Source organism: Pristiophorus japonicus, chromosome 13, assembly GCF_044704955.1.
Source record: "Pristiophorus japonicus isolate sPriJap1 chromosome 13, sPriJap1.hap1, whole genome shotgun sequence".
Taxonomy (NCBI): Eukaryota; Metazoa; Chordata; class Chondrichthyes; family Pristiophoridae; genus Pristiophorus; species Pristiophorus japonicus.
Genome location: NC_091989.1, coordinates 136,741,586 through 136,768,789, shown reverse-complemented (window position 1 = coordinate 136,768,789; position 27,204 = coordinate 136,741,586). Strand labels below are relative to the sequence as shown.

At 46.4% G+C, this 27,204-nt stretch overlaps 1 protein-coding gene across 2 annotated transcripts in view; it reads right to left on the bottom strand.

Moving 5' to 3' along the window:
* LOC139278296 (uncharacterized) overlaps window positions 1-27,204 on the bottom strand; it is a 402,549-nt gene that overhangs the window by 218,643 nt on the left and 156,702 nt on the right. Inside the window, exon 2 of one of the 2 annotated variants that reach the window (XM_070896943.1) lies at window positions 26,230-26,282. The exons of the other annotated variant lie outside the window; for it this stretch is intronic. Coding sequence (XP_070753044.1) covers window positions 26,230-26,282 — 53 coding nt within the window. The remainder of the gene's footprint in view (window positions 1-26,229; window positions 26,283-27,204) is intronic. 2 annotated transcript variants of the gene reach the window in all.

Sequence of the window (27,204 nt, the reverse complement as noted above, 5' to 3'; positions counted from 1 at the left end):
GTCCAGGATCCACATAGATTTTGCTGGCCCCTTTCTCAGAAAGATGTTTTTAGTTTTAGTGGACGCTTACTCCAAATGGATTGAATGCGTAATCATGTCATCCAGCACATCCACTGCCACCATTGAAAGCCTCCGGGTTATGTTCGCCACCCATGGCTTGCCCGACGTCCTTGTCAGTGGCAATGGACCGTGTTTCACCAGCTCGGAATTCAACGAGTTTATGACCCGCAATGGCATCAAGCATGTCAGCTCTGCCCCATTTAAGCCCGCATCCAATGGTCAAGCGGAACGGGCAGTCCAAACTATCATGCAGAGCTTGAAACGCGTGACGGAAGGCTCCTTGCAGACCCACTTATCTCGGGTTCTGCTCAGTTACCGGACGCGACCCCACACACTCACTGGGGTCCCCCTGCAGAATTGTTATTGAAGAGAGCACTCAATACCAGGCTCTCTCTAGTCCACCCGGATCTAAATGATCATGTGGAAACCCGGCGTCACCGGCAAAACATGTACCACGATCGGACGGCTGTATCGCGTGACATTGATGTTAACGACCCTGTGTTTGTCCTGAATTATGGTCATGGTGCTACATGGGTTGCTGGCACTGTCTTGGCCAAGGAGGGAAATAGAGTGTTTATAGTCAAACTATTGAATGGACAAACATGCAGAAAGCATTTGGTTCAGACCAAACTGCGGTTCACCAACGACCAGGAACAAGCTGACGAGGACATCACCATCATCGATCCACCAACACACACCCAACCAGCAATCGACCTCGCTGTCAATCAAGAGGATGAACCCACCATTCCCAACAGTCCTGTTAGACCAGCTGCGCTGCAGTGCAGTAATGGTCCGACCACTCAGACGATCAGAGCGTAAGGCCCCAGATCGTCTCAACTTGTAAATAATTTGTATCAAAGACTCTGGGGGGGAGTGGTGTTGTGTATGTAAACATTGTAACTGTATCAGAGTTTCCACCAGAGGGCGCAACTGTTGGAGGCCCAAGGTTCACCTGCACACCTCGTGCATGGGAGTATAAAAGGTTGGCTGCCATGCTGCTTAGGCACTCTGGAGTTGTATTAAAGAGACTAAGTTCACATCAGTTTTAGCTCAGAGTATTCAGTCTTGTGGTTCTTCCGTACTTAACAGGAAGTCTTTGCAGTGAACTCTCTATCCACTGTCACCTCCTTGGAGCAACCTCTCTCACCACTGACAGATCGCTTATGTCATCTCAACCTCACCTGCCATCTATTCCAGTAACATCGGTGCCCTTGAAAAAATCTCACCTTGATCCTCAGATCCCACCACAATCAGCCCCAACACCAACATCACTAAACACACCAGCATCAGCAACAACAACACCAACCTTCTCTGCAATCACCTGATGCTGCAAAGGACACAGGACATCAGCACCGGACCACATTGCTGCCTGGGAGGCCAGGGATGGTCCCACCAAGACCAGATTTACTTCCCTTAACACTGTACACCCTGGCTGCCACATGATGTGCCTGGTTGGCACCTCCCCACACCAGCACCATAAAGCATCCCTACAATGTCCAAGCCATTCCTTTCACACTCATCACCATTGGGGCAGTGGGCTACCATTATGTCTCATCATTCAGTACAACTCCCTAGGCCACTTCCAAAGGTGCACACAAATCTGTCCAAGAAGGGAAAATGTTTAAAATAAAGATTTCAATGTTTGGCAACACATTAGCAGAAACTGTACATGAACATTGGCTAAAAGACCCAAGTCCCTATCCTTGTGTGTTGTTAGGTAGTATGATAGGACAAGGGTGAGGGTAAGTGCAAGAGGTGGCTAGTGAGATGGGGATGTGATAATGTAGCTCGAGAGTGAGGGATGGGTGGGGGTGCAAGGTAAGTTGGTGAAAAGGATGTGCAGGAGTGTAGAGAAGGCAGAGTGATGGGGATGTAATGAATGTGACTTTGCAGTAACCTTTCGTGATCTACTGAGATCCACTGCAGCCTGGTCCCCCTGACGACATCCCTGCTTGTGCCCTCCTGTGCAATGCACAACAAGGTTGCATTGGTGTCCTGGTTAGGTCTTTTCCGCCCATTGGAAAGGAAGAGAACCTCCCTGCGTGCTGTGATTCCTTCCATAAGCTTATGGAGTGAGTCATGGGAGAGCCTGGGTGCAGCCTTGCAATTTGTACAGTGCTTGTCAGTGTTTGCAGCACCTCTACGCTGTAGAACACTGTCAGCCCAACTGTCAAAATGAATGTGGACATGGTCTCTTTAAGGATACCGGCTGGCGACGTGTTATCAAATTACATCAGCAGACCTGCTTCCTTTTAATTGGCCGGGAACCTCGCAGGGTGGGCTTAACAATCCCCATCGGGGGAAGCCAGCATGGAGCCAGGAGTGGGGTCGCAGTTTGCCACCTACCTCGGTCGCACTGAGCACAGGGCAGGCTTAACAAGCCCAATCAAGATAAAATCACAATCACATCAACAGAGCGGGATGGAGCTAGCAGAGGCTTTTCAATCTGAACCCGAAGTCGCCCGCCTCTCTCCAGACCTGAGACTAGTGTGAATTCAGAAGCTGCCACTCCATTACTGAAGTAGGACAAGTGGGGCTAGGTTAACATTGTAATAGCTAGGCTAACATTATAAAGCAATGCTTGAATTGTTAGTAAAGTGTATCTTTGAAATAAACGCTGTCGATGGTTATGGTTCTTCAGCTAGGGATGATGGGATACTTGACCACAGGTATCTTTAGAGACAGTTAGCTCATTTAGAAGCTTGGGAAAATAAAGTGTTATTTAGAAGCTTGAAAAAAATTACTCACTGTTAAGATATGGAAAATGAAGGCCAGGCAGGGTTACCATGGGAATGGGAGGCCCAGGGCTAGTAGGAGTTGAGATAATGGGAGACACCTGCTGGACTTGAATAACTCCATTGATTAACTGGTTGTGAAGCTCATGCGATAAGTGTTGAAACAGTGTGTACTGATTTATGACTGTCGCAAAACTACCCAAATTACAGTAACGTGTATTATAAAGGTATGCTGCAAATGTTGTATTGTTCACTGTGATATCTCAGGCAACTGAGGGTCACTCCCTTGCATTTGCTCAAATAAACTCTTCACTTGTTGGACGTAGCAGACTCGAGAGTGGTCATTTTGCCACAACAATTACACAGCATTCTAAATGCTGATGCAATCCAATATCACGATCATCCAGTCTTTTGTCATTACTAAATAAAATAAGGATAGATTACAAGCATCGCTCCAACAGTTTGATGCTGATCGCGAGAATTCTATACATTCACTTCTACATTAGAATCATAGGGGGACAAGTTCCGTAGCGCCCCGTTTGGGGCGATAACCTTTGCGGTAGTGCAAATTATCGGCAGGCGCTATGCGTACGACTCTAATGCAAACTTCCGGTTTAGCGCTCTAGGAAAGATGTGGGGTGCTAAATCAAACACTACCACTTCCCTTGGAGCACTAAAGCTGGCAAGAGGGGCGGTAATGGTGTAGCGATGCCTAATGTCGAGGGCAAGCTGCCGGGAATGGAGGCTTCTTCCCTCCTTAAAGAGAAGGGCCATTGCTGCAGGCTCTGCATGAAGTCAATGTCCCTCGTCGCCAATGGCAGCAGTGATCCGCAACGATCAGCCCTCAGCACTCTAATAGAGTGCAGGGCTGATCAATCGTGGCTGAAGAAAATGGTGAAAAATGTACCCAAGGGATTCAAAACCATTTTTTATTGACACAAGCGACCTTACCTTTAAATACCGCTCCCCAAGCAGCCGGCCTCCCTAACAACACCTTCTGCAGCTGCTGGTATTGATGCCGACACTGCTGCAGGGGACGGAACCGAAGTTCGGGGTGCAGGACATCGTGGTGCTAGGGGTTACTGCTGCCGCAAACTTCCACAGGAATTTCACAGGTGTCGGTACTCTCTCCGCACCCGGTCGCAGAGTTGGTAGTGCCCTGTTATTATCCCTCCGGAGGTGCTAATGGGGGGGCACAAAGGAGGCCAATTTCTAGCCCACAGAATCATAAGAAATAGAAACATAAGAAATAGGAGCAGAAGTAGGCCATTTGGCCCCTCAAGCCTGCTCCGCCATTCAGTAGGATCATGGCTGATCTGAATCATAGAAGGATACAGCACAGAAGGCGGCCATTTGGTCCATTGTGCCTGTGCCTGTGCCGGCACTTTGATGGAGCTATCCAATTAATCCCACTGCCCTGCTCTTTCCCCATAGCCCTGTAAATGTTTTCCCTTCAAGTATTTATCCAATTCTTTGTTGAACGTTACTATTGAATTTGCTTCCACCACCCTTTCAGGCAGTGCATTCCAGATCATACGGCTCGCTGTGTAAAAAATATTTCCTCCTGTCACCTCTGTTTCTTTTGCCTTTCATCTTAAATCTGTGTCCTCTGATTACCGACTCTTCTGTCACTGGAAACAATTTCTCCTCATTTATTCCATAACAACCATTCAGGACTTTGAACATCTCTATCAAATCTCCTCTCAACCTTTTCTGCTCTAAGGAGAATAAACCCAGCTTCTCCAGTCTTTATATACAACTGAAGTCCCTCACCCCTGGTACCATTCTAGTAAATCTCTTCTGCATCTTCTCCAAGGCTTTAACATCCTTCCTAAAGTATGGTGCCCAGAATTCAACACAATTCTCCAGGTGAGGTCTTTGCATTTGTACTCTATTCCTCTATTATTAAAGTCAAGGATCTCATATGCTTATTTAACATCCTTCTCAACATGTCCTCAATGATTTGTGTACATACTACCACCCCCACCCCCACCCCCAGTCTCTCTGATCCTGCACCCCCTTTAAAATTGTACTATTTAGATTATATTGTCTCTCCTCATTCCTCCTACCAAAATGCATCACTTCACACTTCTCTGCATTAAATTTCATCTGCCATGTGTCTGCCCATTTCATCAGTTTTGTCCTCCTGAATCTGTTAATGTCATTGTTCACTACATTTCTGAGTTTTGTATTATCTGCAAACTTTGAAATTATGGCCTGTATACCCAAGTCCAGGACATTAATATATATCAAAAAGAGCAGTGGTCCTAATACTGACTCCTGGGGAACACCACTGTATATATACTTCCCTCCAGTCTGAAAAACAACCGTTCACCACCATTCTCTGCTTTCTGTCCCTCAGCCAAGTTTGTATCCATACTGCCACCGTCCCTTTAATCCCATGGGCTTTAATTTTGCTAACATGTCTATTATAAGGTACTTTGTCAAATGCCTTTTGAAAGTGCAAATATTCAACATCAACTGTACAACCTTCATCAGGCCTTTCTGTTACTCCATCAAAGCACTCAATCAAGTTAGTCAGACATAATTTGCCTTTAGCAAATCCATGCTGACTTTCATTTATCAACCCAGACTTTCCTAATTGTCCAATTAATTATTGTCTCAAAGTTTACCCATCACTGACATTAGGCTGACTGGCCTGTCGTTGCTACATTTATCTCTCTTTCTTTTAAACATGGTTGTAAAATTTGCAATCCTCCAGTCCCTTGGCACCACTCTCCTATCCAAGGAGGATAGGAAGATTGCGGCCCGAGCCTCCGCAATTTCACCCTTACTTCCCTCAGTCGACTTTTACTTTGAGAACTGCCAACCTTTTAAGTACCCCTCCTATATCTATTTTATCCTCTCCAATATCGCTTCCTCCTTTACTGCTACATTGGCAGCATCCTCTTCTCTAGTGAAGGCAGAACCAAATTATTCATTTAGTACCTCAGTCATGCCCTCTGCCACCACAAGAAAATCTCGTTTTTGGTGCCTAATTGGTTCTTTCACTATCCTTTAACTATTAAGGTGTTTATAAAAGGACTCCTGGGTTCCCTTTTATATTAGCTGTTTATCTATTTTCATACTCTCTCTCTTTGCCCTTCTTATTCCTTTTTTAGATCTCCTGTGTACTTTCTATATTTAGTTTGATTCTCTGCTGTATTATGAACATTTACAATTGTCATAAGCCTCCTTTTTATGTCTCATTTTAACCTCGATAGCCAAGAAATGGGCAATGTTTAGACCAAAAATGGTTAAGCAACGCCACATCAAAATCATACATGCAAAGTTCATGCTCACTCCTCATTTAAATCATTGCAGTCATGATTCGAGTCTAAAAACCCAAGCTCATTGGCATTACACTGAGAAGCTGGACCAATATTGGGGCAGTCTAATTGCAAGTCATGATTGCCACAGGGGAAGGGAAAGGGAAAGGGATAGAGAAGGGAAAGGGGGAAGGAAGGGGGGGGGGGAAGGGGGAAGGAAGGGGGGAAGGAAGTAGGAAGGGGAAGAAAGGGGGAAGGAAGTAGGAAGGGGGGAAGGAAGGGGGGAAAGGAAGTAGGAAGGGGAAGAAATGTGGGAGGAAGTAGGAAGGGGGGAAGGAAGGGGGGAAGGAAAGGGGGAAGGAAAGGGGGAAAGGAAGTAGGAAGAGAGAAAGGAAGGGGCAAGGGGGAAAGGGAAGGGAAGGGAAGGGAAGGGAGAAACTACTTCTGGAGGCATTGGGTTTTGCGGGCAACTGGTAGGAGGCCCTCACCATGTGTCCCGCACTATGTGGAGGGAGGTGGCACAAGATGTGACTGGCAGCACTGTGGTCCCCAGGACCCACAGCCAGTACATAAATAAATTTAACAACCTCACTAGGGTGGTCAGGACGAGAGAAAGGCTTTAACAAATGCTACATACCACTATCTGTACCATAAGCTTCATACACTGCTTAATGCAGCACTCACCCACCAACAATCGCTACCTAGCAACACTCACACCTTGCACACAATGTCAGCAACTCAACTATGGCCAGCACATCACCCAAACACATTGTTCCACACTCACTCACTCACTTTCCTTACTCTTGCAGGCCAAGATGGCTCACAGCCGGAGGGAGCAGGAGCGGAGAGGTGGGGCCATGGCCACATTGAACAGCTGATCCAGCTCGAGTGTAGAGTGTTGGATATCATTGGGTGTCAGATCACGGGCACTGTGGCCACCAGTGATGTTGACCCCCTTGGGGACAACAATGGTATGTTTAGTCTTACACTTTCTTCTCACATCCCACTGCCCCATGAGCCCACAATGTTTTCGCACTTTCCAGCTAATCATGCTGTATGCAAGCATTTCTGCCTTCCTTCCCCCCCTTCCCTCAGCATAACCCGACTCATATGCCTTTCTGCTTTCAGATAATCAGCAAGCACCCGAGCAGCTTGTCCCGGAGGGCACCGCAGAGAGCGAGGTGGTGGGGGGGGGAGGGGGGGAGAAGAGGAGGAAGAAAAACACACCGCATCACTGCATTGGTCACTCGCAGACACCAGCTCAGATACTGGCACTATGCATTCTTTAGAGGCTAACATAGTAGTGGGATCTGCACAGGGTGAGTCACTGGGCTGGAGTCAGCTGCAGCAAGGCCAGCGGAAAAGGGTAGCTCGGGGGCAAGCTCCTGGAGGGCGAGGTTACTTGACTCAGATGAGGACTTCGAAGGGTGATAGCTATGCACACGGAAATGATAGCTGCAATGGCAAGGCTGCCAGAGAGCCTCTGGGCAATGGCAAGGAGTATGGAGGAGTCCGCCTCCAACACTGTGCAAGGATCTGCGCAGAGCATGGAGTCCATCATTTCCAGTCTGCAGGTGATGGTACACTCCCAGAAAGACCGTGGCGACCCAAAATATGATGGAGCGCATGATTATCGATGTTGCAGCTTCCATTGCAGCACAGGTGGAAGCGACCCAACGTCTTAGTGCTGCAGCAGAAGCTCAGACTGCTCTGACTGCTCTCACCTATTCCAACGGATTGCTAGAATGTGGAGGGGCCGCCCCAGGGGAGTGACAGTGGAGCAGGAACCAGCTGTACTCTCAGGATGAGAGCATTCCTCCTCCTACCACTGCTGACCATAAATGCTGGCCTCGCTAGCAACATCTACATCCTGCGAACGAAAAAAAAAATCCTCCCCCTCTTTGCCCTTTACACTGTTACTATCCCAGTCTATATTAAGATAATTGAAGTCTTCCATTATCACTACTCTGTAGTTCTTGCATCTCTCTGTAATTTACCTGTAAATTAGTCCCTCTATCTCCTTCCCACTATTTGGCGTCCTATAGTATACGCTCAATAGCATAATAGCTCCTCCATTATTCTTTAATTCTACCCAAATAGACTCTGTCTTTGGCTCCTCAATGTCATCATCCCTCTCCATTGCTACAATAGTTTATTTGATCAATACTGCCAACGCTTTCCTTTTTTTCAAAATTCGTTCATGGGATTTGGGCATCGCTGACAAGGCCAGCGTTTATTGCCCATCCCTAATTGCCCTTGAGAGGATGGTGGTGAGCCTCCTTCTTGAACTGCTGCAGTCCGTGTGGTGAAGGTACTCCCACAGTGCTGTTAGGGAGGGAGTTCCAGGATTTTGATCCAGCGACGATGAAGGAACGGCAATATATTTGCAGCCTCTTTTCCTGTCGTCTAGAACCTTTTTCGGTGAGCATGGAATCGCTCTCAAAAGAGCGTTCAATCAGCCCAACTTCTGTATGGCTCTCCTCATCACCATCTGTGTGGATAAGCCCTTAGGTTGTTACTTTTATTCTCTTTTTAGGGGTGGGCGTGGAATGGGATATTGACAAGACCTTTTGGCCTCTAGAGGTTTGCTAAAAACTCAGTACCAAATGCGGCATCAAGTTTTTTGTTTCAATTCTTGAATCAAAGTCAGCCCCTAAGGGGTCTCATGATCTCAGCCAATTTGTCTTGTTGTTTAAGCTTTCTGAATGTTTTTCCTTTGGAATTTGTGTCTTTTCTCCCTGGTCCTTATCCTCACAAGTACAATAGTATCATCAGCAAATTTGGATATATTCCATTTGGTTCCCTTATCCAAATCATTGATATATATTGTGAATAGCTGAGGCCCAAGCACTGATCCTTGCAGTACGCCATTAGTTACAGTCTGCCAACTCAAAAATGACCCGTGTATTCCTACTCTCTGGCCCAGAAATCCCTGTTTCTTCTTCCAGCGGGCGTTCGACTAAAAATAGGAGAGAAGATGCGCACCTACCTTTTGGTCAAATGCCCGCCAGAGATCCTGGACTCGAGGCCACCTCTTCTTGTGCAACGGACGCGTTCACGTTGGGACGTCCGCAGGAGTCACGTGGGCCTGGACACCCAATCACAGCAAAGTATTTTCTCATTCATAGTAATGGGAGTTTCATAAATCCGAAACTCCTATTACTATGAATGAGAAACACCCCCAAACACGCAAAGAATTCATAAAACATTAAAAAAAACACCTCACATAAATACACTATAGAAATTAAAGTTGATAAAAATGTTTTTTAAAGAAAGAAAATTTGCCGATTTTTTAAAAAGTTTTAATTATGGTTTAAAATTAAATTACCTGAGTGGGCAGGGTTTTAATATAAATATGTTTTTAAAAATTTTATTTTAATCATGTTTTGATATGTTTTTAAACTCTTATGCCTGTAAAAGTAGGATCAAGTACGTGCAAGAGTTTTGAGGACATTTGCTGGGCAAGATGTGTGTAAATCCCGTAATCTTGCCCTTGCAAATGTCCTCACTCCCGATATGCGCGAGATCTGTCAAGCCAGAAACTTGACAGATCGGAAAAGCCGGTTTTCAGCGCATGCGCATTGCGCGCTGTAAACCAGCTTTTCCGATGCCTTTCCGGGTCCATAGAAACTTCGTACAGACCCAGAGAGGCCGGGATTTCCACGCCTCTGTTTTCTGACCAATCCTCAATCTATGCTAGAATATTACCCCCAATCCCATGAGCCCTAATTTTGTTTAATAACGTCTTGTGTGGCACCTTATCAAATGCCTTCTCAAAATTCAAATACACCACATCCACTGGTTCTCCCTTACCTATTCTGCTAGTTACAACCTCACAAAAATCTAACAGATTCGGCAAACATGATTTCCCTTTCATAAATCCGTGTTGACTCTGTCCAATCCTATTATTATTTTCTAAGTGCCCTGTTACCACATCCTTAATAATAGATTCTAGCATGTTCTCTACTATTGATGTCAGGTTAACTGGTCTGTAGTTCCCCATTTTCTCTCTCACTCCTTTCTTAAATAGTGAGGTTACATTTAAAAACATGGAAACATAGAAAATAGGAGCAGTAGTAGGCCATTCGGCCCCTTGAGCCTGCACTGCCATTCAATATGATTTGCTACCTTCCAATCCACAGGAACCTAGCATCTATGGAATTCTGGATTACAGAAAATGCATCCACTATCTCTATGGCCACCTCTTTCAAAACCCTTGGATTAGGCCATCAGGTCTAGGGGATTTATCGGCGTTCAGTCCCATTAATTTCTCCAGTACTTTTTTTTTACTAATATTAACTTCTTTCAGTTCCTCATACTTGCTAGACCCTTGGTTCTCCACTATATCCGAGAGGTTTTTTGTGTTTTCTTCCACGAAGACAGACACAAAGGGACCAAAATTGCCCTTTTCTTGCCGCTGGTAGGCAATAACGGGGTGCAATTGCCTTTTCACCCGGTGGCGGGCAGCGGTGGTGCCTGGGGAAAATTGCCCCTGAGATTTTACAGTTTGCGCAGTGTCCTGTGATTTGAGCCCCTGGGCCAGTGCACACCCGGCGCTGACATCTTTGCCGTGCATGGAGACTCCTCACCGCCCCGCGGGGGAAATTGCCCCGCAGGACGTGAGACTGGTGTGGGCAAATGTCAGCGCCATCTTCGTGGGGCATTGACATCTGCTCAGGGCACCCCTTAAAGCGGAGACTGTGTGTGCCCCGTGCCACCATTTTTTTTTGTCGGCTGACTTTTCTGTCTGCCCGACAATGGCAGCCCTCGTCTCGACTGGGCCGCCATAATGCAGCCCGGCACTCCTCTTTGCATTCCAGCCTGCTGGCCCGGTCGAGATTGGCCCTAGTGGCCCAGTGGTGGTTGCCAAAGAGCCATGCAGAGTCCACCGTGGCCCTCCTCTTTCAAAGGGTAGGGGCATTGTGGTGTGTCAGTGTTCCACCTCGTTTGAGGGGCGCAAAGGGCAATTCCATGCTGGGGACAGAACTTATTCCCCACGCATTAACTGACCCGGGCCCAGAAGGTTACCGCCCCCAGATGGGCCACGAGGCAATTTCGGCCCCCAAGTATTTGTAAATTTCTCTGCCATTGCCTTATTCCCCATTATAATTTCTCCTGGCTCAGCCTGTAGGAGACCCACATTTACTTTCGCTAATCTTTTCCTATTTACTATAGAAGCTTTTACAGTCTGTATTTATGTCTCTCGCTAGTTTACTCTCATATTCTATTTTCCCTTTCATTATCAATTTCTTGTTACTCCTTTGCTGAATTCTAAAATCCTCCCAATCCTCAGGCTTACTGCTCTTTTTGGCAATGTTATAAGCCTCTTCTTTTAATCTAATACTATCTTTAACTTCTCTTGCTAACCACAGTTGGTCCATTTTTCCTGTGGCGTTTTTGTGCTTAAAGGAATGTATATTTGTAACTTATGTATTCATTCTTTAAATGCTAGCCATTGCTTGTCTACCATCATACCTTTTAATGTAGTTTCCCAATCTATCTAAGCCCCTCATACCTAATTTGCTTTGTTTAGATTTAAGACCCCAGTTTCGGATTTAACGAAATCACTTTCAAACTTAATATAAAATTCTATTATATTATGGTCACTCGTCCCTAAGGGCCTCTTTACTACAAGGTTATTAATTAACTCTTTTGCATTGTGCAATACTAGATCTAAAATAGCCTGTTCCCTGGTTGGTTCCTCAACATACTGATCCAGAAAACCATCTTGTATACATTCCATGAAATCGTCCTCCACACTATTACTGCAAATTTGCCCAGTGTATATGTAGATTAAATTTCCCCTTGATTACTATATTACCCTTGTCACATGCACCTCTAATTTCCTGATTGCTACTCTGCCCTACATTACAACTACTTTTTGGGGCCTATAAACAACTCCCACCAATGTTTTCTGCTCCTTGCTGTTTGTTTGATTCAGCCAATCTTATTCTACCTCTTGAATGTTCAGATCTAAGATCATTTCTCTCTACTGTCTTTATCCCATCCTTTATTATCAGGGCTACCCCTCCGCCTTTTCCATTTTGCCTATCTCTTCTAAAAACAAATTATCCTGGAATATTTAGTTCCCGGACTTGGTCACCTTGCAACCACGTCTCCATAATGACTATTAGATCAAACTTATTAATTTCCAGCTACACTATTAATTCATCTATTTTGTTGAGAGTGCTTCGCGCATTCAGATATAGTGTCTTTAGCTTTGCCTTTTTTCTATTTTTCCCTGATGTCACCTGAGTCATTGATACCTTATTACCTTTGTTACTCTCTCTGTCCCTTCCTGGTCCACGCTTCTCATTTTTACCCAAAACTCTGCTCTGCTCTAGAGCCTTGACATTGCTCTTGCTGCTTTTTAATGTACTCTTTCCTGAATTCTCCCAATTCCTTCATTAGTTTAAAGCCCTGTCTACTGCCCTAGTTATTTGATTCACTGGGACACTGGTTCTAGCCTGTCCCAACTGAACAAGTGGAGCCCATCGCAATAGAACAACTCCCTCTTTCCCCAGTACTGGTGCCAGTACACCACAAAGCAAAACCCCTGCCTCCCACATCACTCTTTGAGCCACACATTTAACCTTCTAATCTGTTGATCCCATGCCAATTGGTGCGTGACCCGGGTAACAATCCAGAGATTATTACCTTTGAGGTTCTGCTTTTTAATTTGGGCCACTACTCCTCAAACTCTCTCAGCAGAACCTCATTCCTAGTTCTACCTATGTCATTGGTTCCTATGTGGACCACAACAACTGGATCCTCCCCTTCCCACTCCAAGTTCTTCTCCAGCAATGTCTGCACCTCAGACTTCAACTCAACAACTCTGATCTTAAGTCCCTCAAGCTGCAGGCACCTACTGCAAGCATGGTTGGCCACATCATAATGCTCTCCACAAACTCCCACGTGCTGCAATTGCGGCATACCACCTGCATTTCCATGCCTATATGACTTTGTTCGATTTAATTAAATTTCATTAAATTTGTATTTAAGTAACTTAGTTTACAATTTAGTTTCTTGACTACTTAATGAATCTAGATTAAGTTATGTAATAAAATTAAACATCTACCTGTAACACAAAGCACTACAAGTATTGCAGGCAAAAAGCAGCAATTCCTTCTCCTCTTCTCCAAATTCCCACTCTTTCCAAATTCCCAAATAAAACAGCTTGTTTAATGCACTCCCTTTAAAGCCGCTCTAAGCAGACCGCTCTGTGCTCTGCAGACCTGTACTTTTATTTTACAAGAGCCTCACCCAAGTTACAAGTGATGATTCAGCTTCCCTGCTCCTGGTGATTAGCACTTATTCAAGACAATTAGCACCAAATCAAGACAAAGACAATTCAAATATGCCAGTAGTTGAGGGAGTGAATGTTTAAGGTGGTGGATGGGGTACCAATCAAGCGGGCTGCTTTGTCTTGGATGGCATCAAGCTTCTTGAGTGTTGTTGGAGCTGCACTCATCCAGTCAAGTGGAGAGTATTCCATCACACTCCTGACTTGTGCCTTGTAGATGGTGGAAAGGCATCACCATCTACATCCACCACCACATTCATGACTGGATGTGGCAGGACTGCAAAGCTTTGATCTGATCAGTTGATTGTGGGATCGCTTAGCCCTGTCTATAGCATGCTGATTCTGCTTTTTAGCATGAATGTAATGCTGTGTTACTGCTTCCACAGGTTGGTACCTCATTTTTAGGTACACATGGTGCTGCTGCTGGCATGCTCTTCCACACTGCTTATTGAACCAGGATTTTTCTCCTGGCTTGATGGTAATGGTAGAGTGAGGGCTATGCCGGGTCATGAGGTTACAGATTGTGGTAGAATACAATTCTGCTGCTGCTGATGGCTCACAGCGCCTCATGGATGCCCACATAGACCTGTTCTGCATCTATCCCATTTAACACGGTGGTAGTGCCACACAGCATGATGCAGGATGTCCTCAGTGTGAAGATGGGACTTTGTCTCCACAATGATTGTGCAGTGGACACTGCTACCAATGTTGCCATGGATAGATGCATTTGCGACAGGTAGAAGGTCAAGTAGGCTTCTCCCTTGTGTTGGTTCTCTCACCACCTGTCGCAGGCCCAGTCTGGCAGCCAAGTCCAGCTCGGTCAGTCACTGTGCTACCGAACCAGTCTTGGTGATGGACATTGAAGTCCCCCACCCAGAGTACATTCTGCGCCCTTGCTACTCTCAGTGCTTCTTCCAAGTGGTGTTCAACTTGGAGGAGTACTGATTCATCAGCTGAGGGTGGGCGGTAGGTAGTAATCAGCAGGAGGTTTCCTTGCCCATGCTTGACTTGAAGCTATGAGCCTTCATGAGGTCCAGAGTCCATGTTGAGAACTCCCAGCACCACTCCCTCCTGACTGTATTGCACTGTGCCAGCACAGCTGATGGGGCAAGACATACCCAAGGATGGTGTTGGAGGAGTTTGGGTCATTGGCTGAAATGTATGATTCTGTTATTATGACTATGTCAAGTTTGACTATTCTGTGGAACAGCTTTCCCAATTTTGGCACAATTCCCCAGATGTTGGTGAGAAAAACCTTGCAGGGTCGACTGGGCTGAGTGTACTATTGTCGTGTCCATATCCAGTGCCGAGGTCGATGCTGGGTGGTCTGTCCGGTTTTATTCTTCTTAATGTTGTTTTTCGTAGCGGTTTTGCTAGGCCATTTCAGAGGGCGGTTAAGAGTCAACCACTTTGCTGTGGGTCTGGAGTCACATATAGGCCAGACCATGTAAGGATGACAGATTTCCTTCTCTAAATGATATTAGGGAACCTGATGGATTTTGAAGACAATCTGGTAGTTTCATGGTCACCATTACTGATACTAGCTTTTTTATTCCAGATTTATTTAATTAACTGAATTTAAATTCCTTAGCTGCCATTGTGAGATTTGAACTCATGTCTCTGGATCTTTAGTCCAGGTCTCTGGATTACTAGCCCGGTAACATAACCACAATGCTACCATTCTTGTTATTTCCCATCCTTCCCTATCTTTCCCGAATACCCTGTAGCAGGAATATTAAGTTCCTTTGAGACAGTTATTGCCACTATATTATTGTGCCGACTTGTGTCTGCAATTCACCAACTTTATTTACCACGCTCCGTGCATTTATGTACATGCACTCCAAACCCATCATAGACTGCTTTGCATTTGCCCCGGTCTGATACCTTCACTGATCTGGAACCTTCCACAAAGTCTGCCACACTGAACTGAGTGCTCAATTCACCCGCTCACACTGATCCACATTCACATAAGTTAATGTCAAGGCACAAAGCAATCAATGACCAGGCACAATGTTCAAACTTTCACTTTGTTTCATTGGAAAATTCAGAATGAAGCTGCAGTCCACGTTATCAGTGGGGAATTAGTTGAGCACAGGAGTTTAAAGTACAGCTGTATTAATGGACACCACTTGGTTCGCGTGCCCAATGAAAAATGGCCACCTTAACACTGGCTATACTTTACTCACTCATTCCAATATTTAAATTGAACAATTCTGCGGAAAAAGTCAGTGACAGTGACACTGCTAGCTACATCAGCTCACATAATATTTCAATTATAATTGCTAACTTGCACAGTTACTGAAACATACTGATTGAATGATGCAGCATCATCTGGTAGATGTAAACTGCAACTGCAATTTTCAATTTCTCACCCAGACCCATACACTGTGCACCGGGTGTTATATGAAGAATCACTGTTGCTGCTTGAGAGACTGAGGTGAAGAGTTATTTGGATTGGACTTTTGTTAACTTGTACTTGTCAGTTGCTTCATTAGTTCAGAGGATGCAGATCGATTCAATTGTTTCAAAGAATTGACAGCTTTCCTTTATTACAGATGCAATGACAAATAGACAAGAGAGACAGGGCAGCTTATTACTGATTCATAAAGAGAAATCCACCTGCAATCAGAAAAGTACAGAAACAATCAAAGAATTGCCTAATGCTGATAATTCATTTGTATGGACAATTTATATATGTAGTATTGTAAGCAATAGTCAAATGTTCTCTAAATTATCTCTAACATTTGATAATGACAACAAACCATAACTAATATAAGACCTACAGAGCGAGGCGATGTTGTGCAATACTGGCCTGTATGGTTTCCACAAAACTATTGACTGGCACAGCAAGGTTCTATGCATAATGATTTGTACTCTAGCAAGAAATCAATGCATTCACCAAAAGGGGAGGGAAATTGGCACAAGATAAACCGTCCAATCTGTCAGCAAAATGTGGTTTTAATCAGCAAATGTGGAATATCTGCTTGTTTAATCCATTTAGATGTATTAACCCAAATTTTGGTTAACAGAAAAGTCTTGTAGAACTGCTTGCTTATCTTGACATAGTACTTAATCATGGGCCAGGCCAACATCCCCAGCATCGAAGCACTGATAACACTCTACCAACTCCGTTGGGCGGGCCACATTGTCCGGATGTCTGACACAAGACTCCCAAAGCAAGTGCTCTACTTGGAACTCCTACACGGAAAGCGAGCCCCAAGTGGGCAGAGGAAATGTTTCAAGGGCACCCTCAAAGCCTCCTTGATAAAGTACAACATCCCCACCGACACCTGGGAATCCTGGCCAAAGACCGCCCTAAGTGGAGGAAGAGCATCCGGGAGGGCGCTGAGCACCTCGAGTCTCATCGCCGAGAGCATGCAGAAAACAAGCGCAGGCAGCGGAATGAGTATGCGACAAACCAGACTCCCTACTCACGCTTTCCTTCAACGACTATCTGTCCCATCTGTGATAGAGACTATAATTCCCATATTGGATTTTATAGTCACCTGAGAACTCATTTTTAGAATGGAAGCAAGTCTTCCTCGATTTTGAGGGACTGCCTATGATGGACAATGTTGACTTAATCATGAAACTTGCCATTATCAGAGTGTACTTGAAAAAGAGAGCTGTTAACAGCTAATTTCTTGGACAATACGATGGCATGAAGTCTTCACCATTCACAGCTACAAATGGCACCTGTTCTCTTCTGTGATACATATATCCGCAATAAAACAGGGGGTTGTCAGCTAATTCTTGTTATGCCACATACTTTTGCAACAACTTATGTTGACCAAAGTTTTAAACTTTGCAACTAGTTATCAAATAAACCTACTTGTATTATTGCACTGCACATTTCGGCATTTAGGTCTTAAAGTAAAATAACTGGACAAGAAACTGTTAACAAAATGACACCTGTCGATAAATCAGAGCTTTGAAATATTTTACTTGAGTTCAACACACGTAAGATTCCAAAATTTGTGGAAACCCCCAGTATTTGGACTCACTGAAAAGAAAATTTGATTTGGGTCTATTAAACAGAAAGTTTGGGATCCTAAAATGCATATGGAAGAAATCTACAAGTTTTAACCAAGTGTGGGATTTTAAAAAGGCATGTGTTGGGTCTGTGAGTGGAAAAAAAGCTGCAAGACCAGGGGTGGGACCAATCCCTGTAAATCTAGTTTGGATATTGGAGCTAATCAAACTGTCTGGGGATATTGGAGCTAATCAAATTGTCTGGGGAACTGTTTACCCTCAGAGCTAGAAGACATTAACATTTCAACTATCGACCCAAGGAAGTACAGTTTTAGTCCAAGCACAGAGCCCATGCAACACATGCATAATGCTAATCACCTTTCTGACCTGCATAGAAATCTCGGACCCAGACATGCAACTCGAAACCAGAAACTAACTTTAACAATAGCTGGGAGTTCATCATCTCAGAAAAGTCTATCAAGGCCAGATTAAAACACTTAATCAAGTTTCAATTAGCTGGGCAGCAAAACTTAAACAAAAGAAACATTAGATTTGGCATGAAGATTAAGCAGCCTCTCAAAGTATAATTAAGAGCCTATCGTACCAAGAGAACTATCTCTATTCTGACCAAGCACTTCGGAACAACAAGATCGAGAGCACACGGCAAGAAAACGCAGGAAGAAACATCGCGACATCGGAGAAAAGAACTCGCCCCGACTGGCTTCAATATGCAGCAGAGGTCTTCGACCACGTCTGGGGTACGGCAAGGCAAACCGGCTATAACCAAAGAACGCCGAAACCGCGAAACAGCCCTAGCTGTCAAAGGAAAGGATCTGGTGAACATGAATCCCTGGAGCCCTAGAGTTTGACCTAGTTAGAAAGTAAGTGGGAGGTGGGAGGTATTTCTGTTGTGTTTATTACCTGTAATAAAGTATTCCCTATCGTTCAGAATCTTTTTGTAAGATTTTACAGTTTTATTGGAGTGTATTTGTATTATTTGCTTTCTTGAATAAAACCCATACCTTCTTTGTACAAAACAGTTGTCTGCAGTTTATCACACCCTGATTAATAAATCCAAGCTCGAGAACCAGGGAGTGGGAGCGACTCGCAACCACTCTGGGTCAGGAAGACAAGCTGACAGACCCACCACTCCCCACAGAATGGCGAGCCAACCAGGAGTTTGGTCAAAAGGGTGTGATATTCAAGAAAGTCAATATAACAAAGAAATGGGGACTGAACCTATTGCGCGCTACTGCAGCCAAATGGACTGAGAGTAAGGACCATAAGCGCTCTGTGGAGAAAGCAATATGGTTAGTCTGCCTACAGAGACAGATCCAGCAATTGGACAAGAAAGTCGAGTTGCTGGAGGCAAACCTCAAGGAGTCCAGGAACACTCGAGTGCCAGAGCTATTATGGGGGAGAGATTATTTGAGTTCGGCAATAAAAGCAAGGGAAACGACGGTTAGTGGAAACACATAAAAACCGCCAGGATTACCTTCAGTGCCAGCTCACCGAAGCGAAGGGTCAAGAACTGGTGTTGCGGGAAGAAAATGCCCGCCTCACCAGGATAATTAAAGAGCAGGAGGAGAGGTTGAGAGACGTCCAGGTAGCTTACAAAGTAGGAAGCACTAGGGGGTTTGAGTCGGGAGTCTACAGCCCCTGCCAGCAACAAATAAATAGTCTGAACCTTGCTCTATCCAAGGCTAAAGGCATGGTATGCCTAATATGCCCGGGTGCGGCCCTGGAAGAGCAGGGGAAACCGTTCGGTCTCCACCTGTGGCACCGGGGAACGACCCGGTTGGGCAGCAGGAGGGGCGAGCGGGGAGAGACTTTCGACCACTACCTGTGGCGTCGGGGTTGGACCCGGTTCGGCAGCAGGAGGGGCGAACGATTTGTGAAGCGGGCAGGGATTGCGGATCACCACCACCTGTGGCGTCGGGTTTTAGCTCGGTTTGGCAGCAGGGAGAGGTGGGCGAGCCAATGCGAGAAGGGCCGGGAGTGGGGCCGATGTGCCCTTTTCCAGCAGCAAAAGTTTGGCCCACCCAATGGTGGTGGGGCCGGGGGCCCCTCGAAAGTCTCTTCATGGTTCCCCACGACACCCAACAGCTTAGGGCTATGGTAAGCTACCTGGGTAAGCTCACTCACAAAAGGGGACCCCTCGGTCTACTTCATGGAAGTGGAACAGGTGGGGGGGATAAACAGTTGCGATGATGCTGAAATGGCAAAAATGCTTCTGTTTTCCATCGACAGCAGATTGTACCAGTCTCTCTCCACAAACATCAAGAGCACATTTGCAGCCATCCAGGAAGAAATCCTGGAGGCTATGGGCCTCAACGATGGGAGTCCGTTTTCCCAAGTGGAGAGGATACTGCAGCTTGCAGAAGAGACCCCGCAGGCATTCGCAGACAGGCGGTGGCCCGTCATCCAGAGTACCTGTGGTGGGGACTTAAATCGGGATAACCTCATCGGAGACCAAAGGGTTCGCTGGCTCCGTATCCTGGTGGCAAACAGCCTACTGAGGATAAAGGCCAAAGCGGAGCTCTGGTTTAACTCCAGAGACTCCCATGCTACCGAGGAGAGCGTGGTTAGGCAACTAACCTTGGCTTTTAGGAACGGCCGAGGGATGGAGGAGAACCCACCCAAGGGGAGGGTACATGAGTTAAGGCCCCACCAAGCAAAGCGGGAATGGCACCAGGAAGGGGGTAGCTCTTCCGACAACAAGTGTAACTGCTTTGGGTGTGGGGAAAGTGGGCATTGGAGAAAGGATTGTCGGAACCCTTGGAAGGATAACGTAGCTAAGGAGCCCCCAGCACCTGCCCAAAAGGCCGGACCCGGACCCAGAGCGCAGAGCTCTCCCTCTTCCTTCGAGGAGTTCGTGGCCGCGCTCCAGTCCGTATTGGGCGGCCCAGGGACAGTAGCTACGGCCATCGGGAGGGAAACCCCATCCGCCCCATACAACACCGACCCATGACTAGAACTGGCGCCGCCTGTGTTCCTGTGTCCCCTAGAATACGATGCACACAAGAGACCATGCATTAAACATAGAAACATAGAAACATAGAATAGGTGCAGGAGTAGGCCATTCGGCCCTTTGAGCCTGCACCGCCATTCAATGAGTTCATGGCTGAACATGCAACTTCTGTACCCCATTCCTGCTTTCTCGCCATACCCCTTGATCCCCCTAGTAGTAAGGACTACATCTAACTCCTTTTTGAATATATTTAGTGAATTGGCCTCAACAACTTTCTGTGGTAGAGAATTCCATAGGTTCACCACTCTCTGGGTGAAGAAGTTTCTCCTCATCTCGGTCCTAAATGGCTTACCCCCTATCCTTAGACTGTGACCCCTGGTTCTGGACTTCCCCAACATTGGGAACATTCTTCCTGCATCTAACCTGTCTAAACCCATCAGAATTTTAAACGTTTCTATGAGATCCCCTCTCATTCTTCTGAACTCCATTGAATACAAGCCCAGTTGATCCAGTTTTTCTTGATTTGTCAGTCCCGCCATCCCGGGAATCAGTCTGGTGAACCTTTGCTGCACTCCCTCAATAGCAAGAATGTCCTTCCTCAAGTTAGGAGACCAAAACTGTACACAATACTCCAGGTGTGGCCTCACCACTGTACAACTGTAGTAGCACCTCCGTGTCCTTGTACTCAAATCCCCTCACTATGAAGGCCAACATGCCATTTGCTTTCTTAATCGCCTGCTATACCTGCATGCCAACCTTCAATGACTGATGTACCATGACACCCAGGTCTCGTTGAGTCTCCCCTTTTCCTAATCTGTCACCATTCAGATAATAGTCTGTCTCTCTGTTTTTACTACCAAAGTGGATAACCTCACACTTATCCACATTATACTTCATCTGCCATGCATTTGCCCATTCACCTAACCTAAGATGGAGGTGGAGAAGGTGACAGGGACCGATCTGCTAGATGCTGGAGCTTCAAGCACCATTGTATACGCAGATAACCCAGCCGCCTCACCTCTATCTAACAGGGTCCCGTACACTCTAGTGGGTTTCACAGGGAACGAACAGGCTGGGTCGTTCTCCATCCCGCTATCATGGGGGCAGTGAACCATCCTCAGGACAGGGATCCTCAGCCAGCAACCTCCGACCGTGGAAGGCCCACAGGGGATGTTGCAGACTCACAGACTGTACAGATGGGGACGGTGAATTGTATTACTGGAGGGGCTATCCCCCCAATTGTTTGGGACTCGGACGCACCCTCAGTAGCTGGAGCCCTAAGAAGGACTCCCCGTACGCCACGGCCAAAGACACCGTGGTCACCAACACCCCAGTTTCAGTGGTCCAGCACCGGGAGGGTTGCAGCCCATAAAAGAACGCCCAGGGTCAAGGATCATTCTAGGGATAGAGATCCCAAGCCTGCAGCCTTCAACGGTGAGGGACTCACAGGAGAGGTAGCGGTGGGCCAAGAGAACGTCAAGGGTCCCCAGCCTGCGGCCTCAGGCTGTGCGGAACCCACAGGGTAGGACATAAACTGAGCAGCTACACAGAAGGGGATAGTGTGCTGTAGTACAGGAGGGGCCATTCCCCCGATCATCTGGGACTCAGGGAAACCCCCAGTTACATTAAGAAGGACTCTCCGGGTCCTGTGGTACAGACCACCTTACACCCAGATGTACAAGCTGCCCAGAGACAGGAAAAGGCAGAGGCCGAACAGGAATTAGCCTGGCCGCCCAGGGACGGGCGGCGGATGTACATAGCGTTTCTGATGATTTAAATGTGTTTTAAGATTTTTGGTAGTTTCAGTTTTAGGATTTAATCATTTTAGAAGTAAGTTTAAGATTGTAGAACTGGATCACCTTTGCCAAGCCAGAGAACTATCTATTTTGAAGGCTATCTATTTTATGTCCCGACAGGGAAGGAACCGAATGATGAGTGGGGCCTTGCTCCTGCTCGCCCTAATGGGGGTGTTACGGGTCACAGAGGTGCCATCGAGGAAACCTTACAGAAATGCAATTACCTGCATGGTGCCCGAAGGAGACAGAGCAGCTATACCAGGCCCTACTCAGAGAAATGTTCAGGAAATTTTACGAATTAGATTTTGGTAACGTAGACAAAGCGGATTTATACAAACTCTACGCTGGGAACACTATGGGCGACAAAGGAGGGGAGACAAAGGAGGGGAACCTGGAACGATATTTTCACTACATATAATACAGGATCCGCTGTGATAAATAGCATGAACGATATGGAACTGCAAATGCAAATAAATGGTCTAATAAACCAACTACAGAAGATCCTAAGGGAAGAGAACACAGTGGTAGGCTTAGAGCTACACAAGGACCAGGCTATGACGGTCCATTTAAAGGAGATTATTGCTGAGCTGGAAAGACACGCAAAAACAGTAAATGCACTTATACAGAAGGACAGGAATGCCTCGGACCAGGCTGCTAGGAATGAGGTGTGTGTGCTGTACGGGGAATTGGATCAGCAACAAGCACCTCGCAGCCCTCCACCCGTTTAGTAATTCGTTAAGCCCGTGTCAGCTCCGTCTAGCTTCTGAAGCCTACTCTGTCCCAGTAGATTTTGGGCGGTCCAACCATACCAGCATGGGGATAGTTGTAAGGATGTCGGTTATGAGTGGGACAGCCCGACCCACGCCGATGTACAGGGTGGAGAATATTGGGATAATTCAGGGAGGTGCACATGTTCATTTCACAGCGGTCCCACCCTATCTCATAAAGTGGGAGCATGCTATGACAGGTACTGACCTCTCCGGGTGCCGGAGCTGGGGCGCACATGTAATATTGTGCCCCCAGCACTTGAACACCTACTCCAGACCACAATGCGGGTTTAAAGCACAGTCTATCAACTGTACCATGGAGGTAATGGCACTAGACCATGTTCCTCCACAGGTAACATATATAGGAGGTGGGACATATTGTGTCACCACAAGTGCGCCCCACTACCAACATGAACAACACATTTGAGTGAAAGCAGTTTTTGTTTTAAACCCGTGGCGCAGGTTCAATGGCCCAAGAATGGATTGTTCCCATTCCTGAACCCTCCACTGTTCACCTCACTGTAAATAACAATTTCACAAATTTACAAGACTATGTCGCACATTTTGGTTATGAAATCCCTCCTCTACCCGAACATCTTACCGCCCTACTGAAAGCTGTAGAAGTATCACAGAAACATTTCTATACTAACAAAAAACAATTGAGATAGAGGCGAAATTTTGGAGATCACAATTCCACCCTGGTGGGACATTTTCAGGAATATAGAGGTCCCTGCCGGGATCAGACTAGCTTCCCACGTTTTAGTTATCTGCCAGGTCGTGATTATTCATTACTTATGGTGTACTACCTGCAGGGTGCGGGGCAGAGGTCATCGATCCCGGCACCAGAGGGTGCTGGTCGAGCCCTTGCTGAACTTAAGGATTATATCAGGGAGGGAAACACAAAATATGATAAAACACTGCGGAAAAATCACAGTCACCTGGTGAGGTCCGGTTTAGATTCCATCTGCTGTAAAAACACAGAAGTCAAGTGTTGTAAAAAGTTTGTACTGTGTGTGTTTTACTGAGTATTTTTGTGAGTAATGGTGGGGCGTTGGACCCCCTCTATGCTGTAATGTACTTGGAATGACTGAATTTATCTGAACACCTCATTTAAAGGGGAATGTATGCTTTCGGGTTTTAGATAGGTAAATTACAGGGGAAGGTTGGCTCTCGGGGATCAGGAATTTTGTTCACTTAGGATGACACTCTGTGGCGAACAGTGTCAAATGGGGGACTGTAAGATTCCAAAATTTGTGTAAACCCCCCAGTGTTTGGACTCACTGAAAAGGAAATTCGATTTGGGTCTATTAAACAGAAGGTTTAGGATCCTAAAATGCATATGGAAGAAATCTACGAGTTTTAACCACGTGTGGGATTTTAAAAGGCATGTGTTGGGTCTATGAGGAAAAAAAAAGGCTGCAAGACCAGGGGTGGGACCAATCCCTGTAAATCCAGTTTGGATATTGGAGTTAATCAAACTGTCTGGGGATATTGGAGCTAATCAAATTGTCTGGGGAACTGTTTACCCTCAGACCTATCCCCTAGAAGACATTAACATTTCAACAATCGACCCAAGGAAGTACAGTTTTAGTCCAAGCACAGAGCCCATGCAACACATGCATAATGCTAATCACCTTTCCGACCTGCATAGAAATCTCGGACCCAGACAGGCAACTCGAAACCAGAAACTAACTTTAACAATAGCTGGGAGTTCATCAACTTGGAAAAGTCTATCAAGGCCAGATTAAAACACTTAATCAAGTTTCAGTTAGCTGGGCAGCAAAACGTAAAGGGGAGAAACGTTAGATTTGGCGCGAAGATTAAGCAGCCTCTCAGAGTATAATTAAGGGCCTATCGTACCAAGCGAACTATCTCTATTCTGACCAAGCACTTCGGAACAATGAGATCGAGAGCACACGGCAAGAAAACGCAGGAAGAAACATCGCGACATTGGAGAAAATAACTCGCACCAACTGGCTTCAATACGCAGCAGAGGTCTTCTACCACGTCTGGGGTACGACAAGGCAAACCGGCTATAACCAAAGAACGCCGAAACCGCGAAACAGCCCTAGCTGTCAAAGGAAAGGATCTGGTGAACATGAATCCCTGGAGCCCTAGAGTTTGACCTAGAGAGAGTGAGTGGGAGGTGGGAGGTGGGAGGTATTTCTATTGTGTTTATTACCTGTAATAAAGTATTCCTTATCGTTTAGAACCTTTTGTAAGATTTTACTGTTTTATTGGAGTGTATTTGTGTTATTTGCTTTCTTGAGTAAAACCCATACCTTCTTTGTACAAAACAATTGTCTGCTGCACTCTATCACACCCTGATTAATAAATCCAAGCTCGAAAACCAGGGAGTGGGAGCAACTCACAACCACTCTGGTCAGGAAGGCAAGCTGACAGACCCACCACCCCTACACACACAATAGAAAAATAACAGATTAGGCTTAGTATGCCAGTAAGGCACTTGTACAAATGATAGTTAATAATTCATCATCATTAAATTGATCAAAGAAACTTCCAAAAATAATTGGGTAAAGACTAAGGGGCCGAATTTGATGCAGGTTGCACCCGCAGCCACCGAGGATCCGCTGGGAATGTATGTTTTTTGGGCGATTCCTCTGGAACCAGCCATCTGCCATCCAGGTTCCGCACGGCGCAAGATTGGTCACGGAGGGATCCGCCGGTGTGACGTCATGCTGCCCGCCCAAATCAGCCATTTTGGTCAGTGATGCCGGTTTCAGATCGACCTACCGCCCGCTAGAAGGACCGCTCGCAAAAAGCAGGTGTGACCTGGCCGTGAGTCGGGCGGCAGGGAGCAGGGCTCCGAGTGCTGCAGCGCTGCACATCGTGGCTATGGTGCAGATACTGGACCATCATGAGTGGGACTGCTGGAAAAAAGTTCGGTGGACGTTGCTTTACTTTATTGCTGATGGTCATTTTTAATTTGGACGTGATAAAAGCGACTGAAATGTGTCCAGGCTGATGGAAACTTTCTTCTTTGACCTTGCTGAAAGACCTTCATTGAGAAGCCCAATGGCGAAGACAAAATAATTATGAATAAGTGAAAAGTCACACTTTGTCCATCCAAGCTGATTAATTAATTCTGTGACACAGTCCTTCAAGATGTTCTCAGGGAAGCACTACATATCACAGAGGGTGAGAGGGTCAGGGTTCGAATGATCTATTGTAAGCTGAGACAGCTGTAGACTCTGGCAACGTTTGTATGGGAGGAAAAGGGTATAAAGTCACACTGTTCAACTTTAGAGGCAGCGCGATTACAGACCAAACTGAGGAAGGACTACGGTCAACAGAACACAGCAAGAGACAAGCGCAGCAGTGACTCAGTGGCCTACCGTTGAGGTTTCAATGACTAGACTGTCACTATCGCCTTGTGTCTTTCTTTGTACTGCAAGGAAAGAGAGGGTCAACAATGTGAGTGTATTTACAAGTGCACAATAACAAAGGTTACATAACATTATTACATTTACAAACATTTACACCACCAACACCCACCCCTCTACCCGACACCACCACCTCTCTTCCCCCCTTTTAAAGCGATGCCCAAGCTCCTCTTCCCTGCCCCACCTGCACCACGCCGTCCCGCTTCCCTTCCCCTTTTTGTCTCTAGTTGACAAGGTTGTGCTGGAGGGCAGCGGGATGTCTACAGACGTGTGCGTCTTGGTGAGAAGGCAGGGGGTGTGGTCGAAGGCGCCGGGATCTCCTGCTTCTCTGGACCTGTCTGCTTTGAGGGTGTGGGGTCAGGGGCTTGCATTGCACGTCCAGAAGCCATCTCTTGCCTCATCGCCCCAACGCTCTCGGTTGTGTGCTCCAACACAATGATGAGACGGTCCATCTGGTCATCGTGCTGCTGGGTGAAGGTGGCCATGCTGGCAGCTATCCCAGTCATGGTCTGGAGCATATCGGGACCTATCTGCACGCTTGTCCGTGATAGCTGGACCAGCTCCAGATTTGCAGAGAGCCGTGGTGGATCCTCAGGTGGTTGCTCGCTCCTGGTGGGTTCTGGTGCCTTGCTTGCCTTCGCGCCACGGCCTCTGCACTTGGTTGAGCTTGCCAGTGTGGAATCCGTTCCAAACCCCAGGAACTCGGGGGCCGAGGTTCTGCTGACACCTGGTTCACATGGCAAGAGGCTGCTGTCATCCTGTTCCTGCTCCTAGAGCTCAGGGGGCTCAAAGACGGGCCCTTCTCCCTCCTCTCTCTCCTCTTCTTCGTGGCTCAGGGTGGTCGAATTGGGTGCAGTGGAAATGGGTGATCGGGGTGGGGGGGGCGGGGGGGGACGGTGGTGGTGGAGGAGGGATCCGCTGTCTTGG